General features: G+C 42.6%; 1 protein-coding gene across 1 annotated transcript in view; it reads right to left on the bottom strand.

The window, feature by feature from the left end:
• Positions 1-13,964, bottom strand: part of ABTB2 (ankyrin repeat and BTB domain containing 2) — a 43,144-nt gene that overhangs the window by 15,541 nt on the left and 13,639 nt on the right. The window contains exons 4-5 of the mRNA XM_027706505.1: positions 3,476-3,628; positions 148-313 (exon numbers count right to left, since the gene is read on the bottom strand). Coding sequence (XP_027562306.1) covers positions 148-313; positions 3,476-3,628 — 319 coding nt within the window. The remainder of the gene's footprint in view (positions 1-147; positions 314-3,475; positions 3,629-13,964) is intronic.

Genomic DNA, 13,964 nt, shown 5'->3' with positions numbered 1-13,964 from the left:
ACTTTCAGACTAAAACACGAGGCAGAATTAGAAAAATCCTTGGAGAGGCAGCAAACACGACCTGGTGTATTGATTTGCCACATGGAAAGGAACATGGAAGTTGTTCATGCAGAGAATTTGTGGGTGTGTTTGTGTTCTGTGACATACCTGGTCATCCATGGTGTTAACCCCATCAGGTCCCAGTGCATCGATTGCTTGGTTGATCAGATCTGTCCTCCCGCAGTTCAGCATCCGGAAACCCAGATCCTGCTGGAATTTTTCAGTAGCAGCTTTAGCATCCAGTCTCCGGAAGGAACTAAAGCAGCATTCAGGTCTGTGGAAGACAAAATCATTCCTGGATGGTGCCCAAACCATGACAGGCACTGAGCAACCAGGGTTACTGCAGCAGGACTGAGGTTACTGTGCTGTGCAAACCCGCAACAACCAGGTCTCCTTAGTCCTACTTCTCAAAACCCCCTGTATTGTTTTAAATAATTATCCATATATTTTTTAAATATCATATTTGTATTTTTCTGCCTGTTATAGTCCATCAAACATACATAAAACATATTGCAAGGAGGAGAAAGAGGTGGAGAGAAAGTGTGTTTATTATACCAGTGTCATTCTAGGATGAAATAATTTTGCTGTCTGCTTACTGGACTAGCTGTTATTTTGAAATAAAAGACATTTCTGAAAGAAAACAGATATCCCTTAGTCTTTTCTGGGGAAAAAAAAAAATCAAAATTTTTTAAAAAATGAAATAAAAATGAAATTTAGACAGCGGAACACTTTCAACTCTTTTCCAACGAGGAAAGCGTGTTAACATTTCTACGAGGCTCTACTAACTCCTTATCCTTCAGACGAGTATCAAACAACCTTTATCTCATCTGCATGGAGCCCAGGGATTACTGTAAAACCCTCTGGTTGTCTGCTCACAGACTCCCGAATCCAAACCTGGAAGTGTATCTCCTTCACTGAAGAAGCACTTTTGAACTGGAGGTTTCCTATCTCAGCTGGGCACTGATATGCTCAGGCCTTTGATGTTATTTTGGGGTGATGCCTCCACCACCTGCCTGGTTTCCAGCACAGCCTCTTGTGCAAGCTTTCAGTGAGTGAGATATCACCCTGCCAAGTTCCTCTGATAAATGAGATGCTTCCAGCACAGCTAAACCTCTTCTGGAAACTCTGGATGGCCTTGCCAGAGAAACAAAACACTCATCACTTCACGTAGAAGATTCAGGATGAATCTTATTCACATTTTAGTTCAGCTGGTCATTTTTTTTTTCTGAGCTTGCACGGCTGGTGGATGACAAATGGTGAGCAGAAGCTGTGAGCAATGTGCTGAGCAGGCAAAGATCCCCCCACAGCCTGGGGACTGGTCACCCTTGTACCAGAGGAACCAGCATCTCACCACAGCTGCTCTGAGAAAGGAACTGCAGCAGGGCACAATTTGGGGAAGAGTCAGCAGGGAAGGGAGCCACTGGTTCTTTGGAGATACAGCTGCAAGTAAAATGTGCCTCTGTGGCAGCTGAGCTTTAGAAGGCAAGATCACTGAACTACTCAGATCCTAGATCAGGACACAGCACAGAGCAGAAGAGGACAGTGGGGTAAAAGGCTTAATATGCTGGACATATATAAGTCTTACAGCTGGGCTTTAATAACCCTCTTCTACTAAGGTGGTTGGTACAGTACCACGGTGCTACAGTATTATGACTTTGTATAATAGCAAGAAGAAAGAGAAAAAGAAGAATTCTGTGAAAAAAGTGAAATAAAATGACACCTCTTGAAATCCAGTGAACCTCAGAAAATAAGAGTTTTTGAAGGGATGGCACTTGCCTTCACATATTTTTCCTGTTTTGCCAACAGGCATAATTCCACCCAGAGCTATTGTCAGGAGGAAGAACGCTCACTGACAAGCCCTGCAGAGCCACCAGAGAAACACAACAGAGGTGTCAGGGACTCCAGAAAAAAAGGGGGCTGTAGTTCTCAGTGTAGAGCCGCCAGGAGGCCAGTTGAGGCACGAGAATTTGAAGTTATAATGCGTGAGCTTTGCTGCTGGGGACCCACAGGCTCAGCCCATGCAGAAGTTCCTGTTGTTCTAGAGCTGGACAGTGTGATCTTCTCTGATGGATGCAAAGAAATTTGTTTTAGAGCGTGATAAAAAATCCTACAAGAGCTGGGAGGGAGAGCTCACTGCTCGCTGCTGAGCAGCAGCTGTAACCACAGCAGGATTTCCATGTGTGAGTTGTTATCCTGTGGAGAAGAAAGGGAAACCCTTGCATGCTTCCCAGAGTGAAGGCTGTGCTCCTGCAGCTGCCCAGAGAGCAGCTCCTGTGTCCAGGGAAGGGACTGAAGAACTGGAGGTTGACTGGGAGGAATCAGGGAGGCAGAGCAGGGGATGGGATAGGGCTGAGGTGTCCTAGTTTGGGAAGGGATATTTTCAGAACAGAGCAGGAACCTGGTGTGCTCTTTGCATTCCATAAGCAGTAACTACTACTGGAACTACTGGAAACAAGTGGGTTAAACAACTACTACTTACTGGTAGTAAGTGATTTAAACTACTACTGGAATTACTGGAAACAAGTGATTTAAATTTGCCCTGCAGTGAGGAAAAATAATAATAAAAACATTGTGTGCTAATAATATTAACCCCCCCAACACTTATATTTAAGTAAGTGGAAGGGAAATACAGCTCTCTGAAATCTAACATTTCCCCACTTAGATTCTCATTTAACCAATAACAGGTGAGTGCTGAGGATGTTAATAAATAAATCATCTGGCAAACATAAACCAAGAGCATCCTATTAGAAGGCTTCATCCACTGAGACTCAAACAGTTGTTGTGGAGGACTGCGGCAGAGAATAGATATTAGAGGTCTGAATTTTAGGTTATACTAACTATACTCTGTTTTTCTGCACAACTTCTCTTTCAGGGCTGTCAACAGACCCTACCTGGTGCACCACCACTGCAAGGAACATCATTATTATTATTTAATAAACAGACTTTTAGCCTGTGCTTCATGAGGAAAAGGAAGTTTCAATTTGCCTACAGTCACACAGCAAGCCAGGAATCAATCAATCAATCAATCAATCAGTTCTAAGATTTCCTTTCCCTCTAAATGTGCTGGATACAAAAGACTGCTTTAAAGGGTCATATAAAGGGCACTGGGAATGAGGGATTCCTCTCTCTTTTTTCTGTTACTTTAAATCTTTCATTCAAGGTAACCTAGAAAGCAAAGAATAATCTTGTAATTAAGGCACAAAAAAATCCCCCAAATCCTTGTTTTTCAGTCATTCTCTGTCTCATTCTTACTTTTGGCAAGACAAAAATCTCTGCAGAGTTTGGCCAAAGCTACTTTACCTCTTGGAGTACTTAAAGGTTAAACAGGTGTCACCTGTGGAGTATCGTGAGCTCTGGCTCCCGTGAAATGCAGTAAGAAGAATATTATAAGAGTCATACAGTTACTGTAGGTGCTTATAAAGCTTAGGCCACGTACTTGAGCTGCCTGGGCTCGCAGTCCAGCCCAGGTAGGAGCAGCCTGGCTGTCTGCCTGATGTCATCGCTGTCCACGGTCAGGCTGCGCCGGTGCTCGGCGTAGGTGATGGCCACTCTCATCCACTCCATCAGCGGGGGCAGGAGCATAAAGGGGCTGTGAAAATGAGAAAAAGCCCATCATTTAAACACTGCCTGATGCAGAAGGACACTTCATTGCTTGCAGGTGGGAGGCTGGCATGGGTAAAACCCACCTGTGGAGGCAAACTGTGCTCAGAGAGACTGGCAGGTCACAGCAGGGGGAAGGAGGTAGAACTGCTCAGCCTTGGTCATCTGAGCAGCTTCTTACCAAAAATAGGGCCATGCTGGTCTCATTTTGTACTGAGCCTGAATAGAAGGGACCTCCTTCTGCTGTTCTTAGCTACAGGTCAGGCCCCTCCAGTACTTTGCTTTGGATCAGAGGGGTTCTCACCTCAGCATGCAGCTCATATAATAATTGTGTCCATTCTAAATAATCCATATGTAGAGGCTGCTCCACCACCAGGAACATGAAAAATATCCTTGATGGTTTGAAACTTCAGTTAAGCCAGGCTAATTCAGTCCTACCTCCATTAAGCTTTACATTACCACCGTTCAATAGCTTTTCACATCCTACATTTCTCAGGCCTCCATTTTTGCCCACCTGACCCTCTAGAGCACAGGAAAACTGGTGGAGCAGGGAGGTTTGACTCCATGAGAAGGGTTTCAAGGCAATAAAGGGATATAAATAAGGTAATAACAACAGCACTGGTGATGAGGCCCCCTCATTCCTACAAGAAGAATGAGCACAATACTGAGACTACACATTAATATATAGGTACCATAATACTCTCATACACAACATATCTCATTCACTCTCTCAATAAACAGCCAGACCGATCTATTATATGCTTGATTTTCCCCCAAGGATACCTGTCACCCCGGTGGAAGGCTTGGAAGTGCCAGCTCTCCCATTTCCAGTAATGACCTTATTAACGCTGTGAAAACAAAAAAGCCTTTTCCATTTAAGCATTCAAAAGAAAACAGGGGAGAAAGTACCGGTTGCTTTACAAAGTTCAGAGAGAAAAAAGATACAGATGAGGAAATACGAAGTTATTTGGGCATTAATGAAAGCAGCTGAAGCCATGAAAGGCATTTTCAAAGCTCTATGTGTGTACATGTGCACTCTCAGGTGAGAGCAGTAAGAGTGAGCAGCACCGATCCCGTTAGAAACCATTTATCCATAACGGGATTTGCAAGCAGAACTCCCTTTGTTATGACTTTGAACACCCTTGAGGGTGGAGTAACTCCACTCTCTAAAATATGTGCTCTTTCCGTTTTACCAGTTGCGACGTGCACCCTAAAATGCTGCCATTGTCACCTTGCAAGCACATCCACTGTTTTTCCCCTCTTCTCCTTCTCTTCTGCTGCTGCTGGAGAAGCAGTATCTACAAAATCAGAGGTGTTTTAAGCACCTGATCCACCCTGGATCGCCAAAACAAAGGTGTTTTTAACGGGACTGTTGTTACCAGTCTGTTTTATGTCAAAGAATGGGAATATCAGAGTTGCTACATTTATCACTTTGAAAATCACCCAGTAGCTCCTCTGAAAAGAATGGGATGGGATGAATCACTCCAGCCCAGCCAATTCAGAGCTGAATGACTTCCCTAAGGGAAGAGCAGCAATTGTCAATAGGCATTTGGGAGCTGCCTTTCAACAGCCTATTCCAGAGAACGTTGACCCTTGTCAGGCCTGCAAAGGAGGCATTTACACTTTTTAAATTCAGGTCCTTAAGGGAGGAGCCAAAATTAATTATTTGTACTTTCTATGTACTCTGAGAGTCCACAGTATGGGATTCAAGCTCTGTAGAGGACAGAGAGGTAGGCAAGGGAGCCTAAAAGCACTAGAATTAAATACAGAATTAAATTAAAGTTAGATGGGGTGAAAAGCTCAGGAGCACTGGAAAAGCTCATCTTCCAAGCAATTATATCTGCCACTTTTTATGGTAGATAAAGATTTAGGCCACATCCCAGCTTCCCTGACACTCCCAAATGATGGAAACACTGCTGGACAGAGAACCATGTGGATCCAGCCCTCATCATACTTTGGGAACTGTTACTCATGGCACTGGTCAGCCAACAGCAAATACCACACAGTCTGCACCAGAAATAACACCTAAATTTCCATTCTGTAAAAAAATCCACATGTGCCAGCATTATAAATGGCTTCCAAACAAGCCATTTGAATGTGGAAAACCTGCTTGGGGAGGAATGGGAAAGAGAAAGGATTTTTTTTTTGATTCTTTTTTTAATCTCAACAGATTTTTCCAAAGGCTTTAAAAGTGACAGCTCAGACTGCCTGGTTACCCTGCGTCCAAAGGGAAACAGGCTTTGAATTGCAAAAGGCAGTGTCAGGAAGGATGTTCTCCTCATAATGCTCTTCTGATTTTCCAAACCCCACCACTGGCATTGCTGTGCAAGTTGGATAATTCATTCTTTATTATCCATTATTCTATCAGGAGTGACAATAATGACTCCAATTGCTATTTTGCTGTAAAAACTTTACTTCTCTCCCAAATTTCTAGCTTGAGGATGGGCTTTCTATTCCTCCCTCCACCCTTTTATCCAGCTATTTCCTTTCTCCGTACTATGGGAACAGCTTTATCTTTGCTCACTGACACTCCACCAGCTAAGCAGCATTATCACAGGATCGAAGCAGAAAGAAGAAATACTGAATAAAACACCTACACTGGGTCACATTGCACTAAGAAAATAAATGCAATTATTCATTTTCTAGAAAATAAAACACAATTCTCATCCCTGTGGCCCTTAACCTGGGCATCCATCTGCCTCCAGGGAATCACTGATCATTTCACAGTCTGAAAAACACTGCAGGAGGGGAAGGGGAAAAACCTTCATGGAAAATTAACTGGGAGATGCTGCAAGCTAAAGAATTAATTTCTGTCTCTGCATTCCTGTCTGTGCCACATTCTGCAAAGTGCCATTTTCCTCTGGTCTTTCTGACATTTAGAAGCATTTGGCAGCTCATTAAATTCCACACATGAAGTGATCCAAGCCTTGGGAAGCTGTCATATTCCAGCAGCAGCTCACTGGGGACACACACTCTGTGATGTCTGTTACTGTCACATGTTGTCAATATTCCATCCATAGGTTCTTTGAAATTCTCTCCATTTAGAACTGGACAGCCACTCCATTCCCAAGGGGATCAGGTTGGAGCTGGGTGAGATGTGCTCTGAGAAAGGCTGGACTTCACTATCGGCTTTTCCCCCTCATTTGAACTAAACCATATTGTTTTATTAGACCTAACCAAGGAGGCCAAGCAGCACTTGGCAGAGATTTTATATCAATTTTATACTAGCTTTTTCCTGGAAAAAGGTACTGGCATGTGGTGATCACATGCAGCATCCTAGAGGAGAAGCTGAGGGATCACAGACCTCCTGGGTACCAGTTCCTCCTGGGGAGATTCTGACTGGACACAAAAGGAAAACTTTCACAATGAGAACAGTCAGCCACTGGAACAATTTCCCAAGGGAAGTGGTGGATTCCTCAATATTGGACACTTTTAGATTTGTCTGGACAGGGTGCTTGACCAACTTGCTTTTGCCAAAAAAGGTTGGACCAGGTGATCCTTGAGGTCCCTTCCAACCTGGTGTTCTATGATTTATCCATCACAAGGAAACCAGTCCCCAAAGTGGGCTCTTCTGAGGGTTTTTAAGAGTGCTGGGATCCAGGTATTTCTGGCAGAGGGAAGTTAATTGTATGCAAAAAGGAAAGAGCTCCAGAGTTGTTAGAAAATTATGTCATGCCTCCTCTGCACTGAATGCTGGGACAATGCTTTGGAGTCTGACTCTCAGAAGTGAGGAATATCTGCTACCTCAGGTGAAAACAGTCAGTTTTCCCAGAAAAAAACAGATATGCTGTCACATTCCTTCCTCCTCCCTGGGTCCCCAGGAAGGTCCTGTGATTAGATTGCTGAAGAATCACAAAATAGTTTTGGATTGGAAGGAACCTTAAAGATCATCTCATTCCAAATCCAGGAACACCTTCCATTAGACCAGGTGGCTTTAAGCCCCATCCAACCTGAAGGAAAAAAGAAGCAAGAAGGAGATATTTTCCCTGCAGCCACACCTCTTCTCTGCTGTTTTTCATTGCCTTCTGTTTTGCTCCATCGAAACAAAGCAGGAGCCAACAGTGAGAGCAACAGTAAGAGAGAAAAAACTTGTTCTTCTAAACAAAACTCTCCTTCTTCTAAAGCAGGGAAGAAATGAGTGTCCTAATGGAAGCAGGTGAGAATGGCAAAATTCACCTCACTCTTGGCAGCCTGAGCAGGTCCTGAGTCACACAAGCACAGTCTCCCATCCTGCCTGTCCCATGGTCTTCTAAATGCTCTGAGTGAAAAGTTTTGTTTTGCCTTCATCTGTAACTGCTCCTCTGTAAGTCCCTCCTAACATTTTAAACACACACAAACTTTAGCATCACAAAACATGCGTAAGTATCAGAATACTTCTGGTCAGAGTGGGGTAGTCTATGGTATATCCCCATATTTGATTTACTGGAAGTATAGAGATTCTACTGCAGAAAAGAACCCCAAATCTTTAAAGATCAGTGTGTGTTTTTGTAAGGGACTGGAAAAAAAAATAAAGAAAGGTTTTCAGTACATTAATGTTTGAGTTTAATGCTGGAACCAAACTCTATGGCTCAGTCTCACCTTGCCCTAAAATGAGAGAGCTCAAAGTCACTAAGACTTTGCACCAAGATGGAAAAATCCCAAGGATGGCAGCAGAGTGAAAAAGAAATCAGAGTGAAGTCTCATTAATTGGAGAAGGGAAAAGACTTTGAGGCAAGACAGAGTATCCAAAACCCAAACCATGTCATGCTGATGTGGAAAACAGTGGCATATTTATAATTTGGAATCTCAAACACTTAAAACCCCTCTTCAGGCAGCAGAAAAAAAATAATATCTCAGAGTATGTAATTACATGTGAATGAAATAACAACAGAAATGCTGATTTAGAAGAAACACAAAATCTTTGCTCCAAAATACAATGAGTCTCAGTCATGAGCCATTCCTCACAGACTTAAAAATATTTTACAGAATTTTAAAACTTCCCAGATTTACAGAGAAAAGATAGGAATTACCATGCTGGATCCTACTCAAGGATCATCTCAACACGTGCCACGTCTTTTAAAGCAGACAGTTTTCACATCTTCACAGAAAAGGAAGAAGAAATTCAATCACATCCAACTGACCCAAAAAGTATTCTTCTGAATCCCCTTGAAACAATGGCTGGCTCCCATCTCAGAAGATAACAGTTCTCAAATTTTAGTGGATCATTATCAAGTTACCAAGGTCTTGGCTTGGATATGCCATGAGTTTAGTGAGTCATCCTTCAGTCAGACACTGATGGAATGAAAACCATCTGGATAATATTATATTTATTTGGATCCTTTCTCCACTAAATCTGCCTTCACAGCTTCCTCTGCTTAGAGAATATAAAATGGTACAAGAATAGTTGCAATCTAGAACCAGCAGCTCTGATCTCTCCTACCACTCCTCGTAACCACAGACAGAAATAACAGCTTTTCCATCCTTTGCAAATCACACTTAAAAATAAGGTGCAGCATCACACAGGTTTTACTTCATGCAAAACAAAGTCAAAACTAGATTTGAGCTCACTAAAAAAAGACATGAAGGGAACTCACTGGGAATCTTAAAAAAGACCCCCAAGTTTATTTGTTATAATCACATTTTACAAACTTTTACAATAGGGAAAAGATTCCATTTTTCAGGCTGAAAACAAGCACTGGTGCTGCTCTGAAATGTGCCATGTGTCTCATTAGGAAAACATGTTTGTAACATCTGTGTGCTGTGGCAGGAGGAAGGTTTCCAGAGGGACAGAAAATAATTAAAACCAACTTAAATTGTATATACTTGATGATCAGAGGCAGATATAGATACACATGATAGTTTAACTACAGCAATCTGGTCAAAGTTATGTGGTCAAGGATGTGACCGACTCCCATCTGCCCCCCCAGCCCCACACGGAGCTGTTTGATCCCTGATGGACACTGTGAGTTGCCACCTCCTGCTCCTCTTGCTCCTCCCAACTCCTTGGTGTCCTAAAACTCTCCATAAGGTGAAAACTACTGCAAACAGTTCAGGAGATGAACTGTTCTGAGTCTGGACCTAACTGCAGTCTTGACCTCAATTAACATGGAGCAATTCCAGAGATATGGAGGGAGTCCAGAGGAGGCCACGAAGATGTTCCAGGGGCTGCAGCAGCTCTGCTCTGGAGGCAGGATGGGAGAGCTCGGGGTGTTCAGCCTGGAGAAGGATCCCAGGAGAACTTAAGAGCCCCTTCCAGAGCCTAAAGGAGCTCCAAGAGAGCAGGAGAGGGCCTGAAGTGACAGAACACAGGGAATGGCTTCCCACTGCCAGAGGGCAGGGTTAGATGGGATATTGGGAAGAAATTCCAACTGTGAGGGCGGTGAGGCCCTGGCACAGGTTGCCCAGAGAAGCTGTGGCTGCCCCATCCCTGGAAGTGTCCAAGGTTGGATGAGGTTTGGAGCAATCTGATCTCGTGGAAGGTGTCCCTGTCCATGGCAGGGGAGTTGAATGAGATGGTCTTTAAGGTCCCTTCCAACACAAACCATGCCATGATGATTCCATGATTCTAACAGTGGCTCTGGCTAGGTCATCTACATCAGAGCTGTTAAGCCTCTCCCAGCTCTTACAAAAAGGTGTCTACCCAGCTTTGCAAGCACAAAACACCCTCCCAGACAAGATCCAACAAGTCCAACACGTGGAGTCCTGGTACCCAGGACCCACCTCAAGGAGACTGACCAAGGAAAACCTTGTCATGCACGACAATTCCTGCAGCAAAGGAAAACACTGGAGCATTTTGGAGCAGGACATGAATCCAAATGAGATGCATGACAGGAATGAGCTTGTAACAGCACGCTAGGTGATAGTCAGAGATAAACACGGGCACAGAGCCAGAATGGGGTGTCTGCTGTTCTTGGATTAGCCTTGATCCTGTGGGCAGAAAAACCAAGAGGTAACTCCTACAGTGAATTCCAGCAGCTCTGCTAGCAAACTAAAAAAAAACCCCTTGCTCTCTCCAAGCAGATTATCAGGGGTCAGTATGGTTCTTCACTATCCACTGCTGAGACTCCTTCCCCATTTTTTTTTGCCCATTTTACTTAATTCCCAACAGCACAAGGAGGATTGAGATAACAGGCCTTTTAGTTATGACTTCAATCTGATTTGCCAACATGCATATGTTAAAAACATATGCTGATTCTCGAGCCAAAACCAATCTGCCAGATTCAATCACTGAACTCACTTTCAGGGCCCAGTTGTAAAATCCTGACACAGAGCATTGCCACGCTCAGGAAAACTGCCTGAAGCTCCTGAGTTACAACTGTGCGAACAAAGAGCCAGAAAGATAAATATTTTTGTGTAGTTCTGGAAAACTGAAAGCTGTTTAATTAATTATAACTGAAAAAGTTTGCTCAGTCAAACAAAAGACAATTCTCACCAAAGCAAAGGGTTTTCACAATGAATAGGGGAACGTTTCCCATTTACCTCCCAGCATAAGCCAAAATCTAATTAGTGTTTCAAAAGAGGAATTTTAAAACACAAAATACTGGTATCTAGAGGCAAAACATTTCAAGGTTAAAAAGATGATTCTTTCCTTTTCAGGACTGAGAAACAGTTGATCAAACTCTATTTTTTTAATAACTTTAATTGACATTACACTTGTGTGCCATGTCACGCTCCCGTGAGCCCAGACATCGTGTGGCGTCACTCACCCCCTTGCTGATGTCAGTGCTTCCTTAATTAAAATCTAAGTAATCTTTTGGCTTTCCACATTCCCGCAATCTGAGATGTTCCAGAAACTAATTTAGCATGGAGGCACGAGGAACACACCAGTACATGGGGATGAAAGGAATGGGTTTTGGAGGTCTCTTAGGTACAATTGCGTCATGTGTGCTCTGCAATCAGGTACCCACTCCACCCCACAGTGGAATTACACAACCCAATTTCTGGCTGCTCTCTTACAATCACAGAAGGTCTCACAAAAGAGCCAAAATTTAAGAGTCCACTTTCTTGAATAAAAGACATTCAAGCCCACAGTGTGTGGCATTTGTGGATGAACAGGCCAGGTAAGACACATCAAATCTGTCATTAATGAAAGTTCAGAAGGAGGAGTAACGTCACTGCTGGATCAAATAGATGCCAGTGTGGCATTTCTTAAATTATTATTTTGCAAGAAAGTATGACTCTGTCCTAATGGCAAGCTGCTTAATGAACATATTTCACCTAAATCTTCAAGGAGTTTCTGTTCCTTAGTTCTTGTCTTAAAATACAGAAGAGTTGATGTGCAGGATGAAAAAGGTGTTCTGTTTGCTACCAGTGGTGAATGGATTTGTTTCTGTTTTCTACTGGAAAGTATAATTAGATCCATGTTTGCATTTTGCCTTAGATAAATAAATAAACAGTGCCATGTAAAGGTATAGATACGAGAAATAAAAGCAACAGAAGTGTCCTGTTTAAAGAAAACAACCATTGCAATGAAGTTCTTTTATGCCAGACTAGAAATCATCCCATCCTTCCCTTTTGTGTTTAATACTGTGAAATCTCCCAATTTCAAACTCTTTATATGCTGCTATCCCTGTGATTTCCATGGTCCTATCAATGGGTATCACAACCTAAATAGCACTGGGAATGGCAGACACAACAGCTTTACTCTGGGATTCTGATAGGTGGATGGATTTAATTGACCCAGCTCAAATTCCTTCTGTTTCCAAATATCCTAAATTTAGAGCATGCCTGCATTACATTTCAACATTTGGAGCTGCAGTGCTTCTCAGCAGATGCCACAAATTCCACTATTAAGTCTGCTTTCAGTACCAGCAGTGCTGCTGAGCAGTCGCTTGCTTTGCCTGTGTGTGAACTTTCACTGAATTTCAAATAAGAATAATTAAAGTAATAAAACTACCTCAATATATAGATCTTTCAGTAGATAAGTTTCGTCTAACATCTCATGTATTCTGAACAACAGAGTTGCAGATTTTATGCCAGGATGGCAAATGATTGAATTTGAATTGCAGACCCAGCAATGTTTGTTTATACCCAGGACACCTGCAGTCCGGGGAGATGAAAAAACCCAACTGTCCCACAAGTCTCCATATCAAGGTTATCTGTTACCCCATCTCTCTCTCTAAAAAGCCACACTTAAATAGCCTTATATTAATAGATTAGATAAAAATTCTAATGGGGGGTAAGAGAGTGAAGTTTTCTTATCCACACCTAAAACCTGTTCTTGCAACAGGCCCGACCTGGTTCATGCTGACCATTGCAGAGGGTGCAGCACTGTGGTTATCACAGGAACACAGAGGAGTTTCAAGCTCAGCTAATGACCAGCATGACAAAATAATAATTTTTGTTTCTAATACCAAATTACAAGGATTTTCTTTTTCTTTTCAGCCCCTGTGGCCAGAAAGCAGATCTAAAACCACAGAAGCAGCAATGATTGAGATGTTAAAAATGACAAAGCTGAAAGTGCATCAATTCTAATGCCAAGTACAATGTGCACAATTATTCTTTTCCAGCTTGTTGAGAAAAATATTTTCTTTCAAAATCTTCATATGCTCTACACTTGAGTACCTGTTGCTTGAATAAACCTTTCTATCAGCACCCAGTGCTCTGCATTCCAAACACAAAAAAAAGATGAGACGTGGAAAACATCTTTCTTCCCAGAGTTTTTTCCTCAAAAAAACCCGAAGAAACAAAATTATTTGAGAAATAAACTGGTTTTCATTTGCCTTTCTTCACAGGAGGTACCTCTGAGCCCTGACTGTGCCACTAAAGCTGTAAATGGCCAAAACTATGCCACATCACTGTCCTGGGGCAAATGCCCTTTTGCTCTCAGAATAAGTCAGTTTGGCCACTTATCCTTAAGCATATTAAGTGTCTCAAAACAGTTTAGCAGACTAAAAGTGGTCCCAAAGTGAGTTAATTAAACTATTGTAACTTCTTGTATAAGGAAGAATGGCATGCCCAGATGGAAAGTCATTTAAAGGCACATATGTTTCTGTGATGTTCTAATGCACCAACTCTTCAGAGAGATCCTTCCTGAAGAATTTGGCAGCCCCAGCAGGGAACTGAGCACTGACTACCTGGCACAGTGCAGAGCTGCACAGAGGGAACTCTTAATCACACAGTCTGGCTGCTGGGAGCAATGTAATTACAGCAAGATACAGGTTATGTTAGTCCTGTTATAATTTCATGCTAATGTGCTCATGTTCCTCTCGACTAATTAACTATCCTCTAGTACTGCATCATGGGCAACTCATCCTTTCCTACTGAAAAGGTCTCCAGTTCTGCAGCACCTGTCTCAGAAGAGTCCCATATTTCTCTGGAAGGATCTTTTCCATTTCTCAAGGAAG

The sequence above is a fragment of the Neopelma chrysocephalum genome, unplaced genomic scaffold (genome assembly GCF_003984885.1).
Source record: "Neopelma chrysocephalum unplaced genomic scaffold, ASM398488v2 Primary Assembly neopelma1_381, whole genome shotgun sequence".
Lineage (NCBI taxonomy): Eukaryota > Metazoa > Chordata > Aves > Passeriformes > Pipridae > Neopelma > Neopelma chrysocephalum.
The sequence above is the reverse complement of the archived record's forward strand: the minus strand, read 5'-3'. Positions and strand labels throughout refer to the sequence as shown.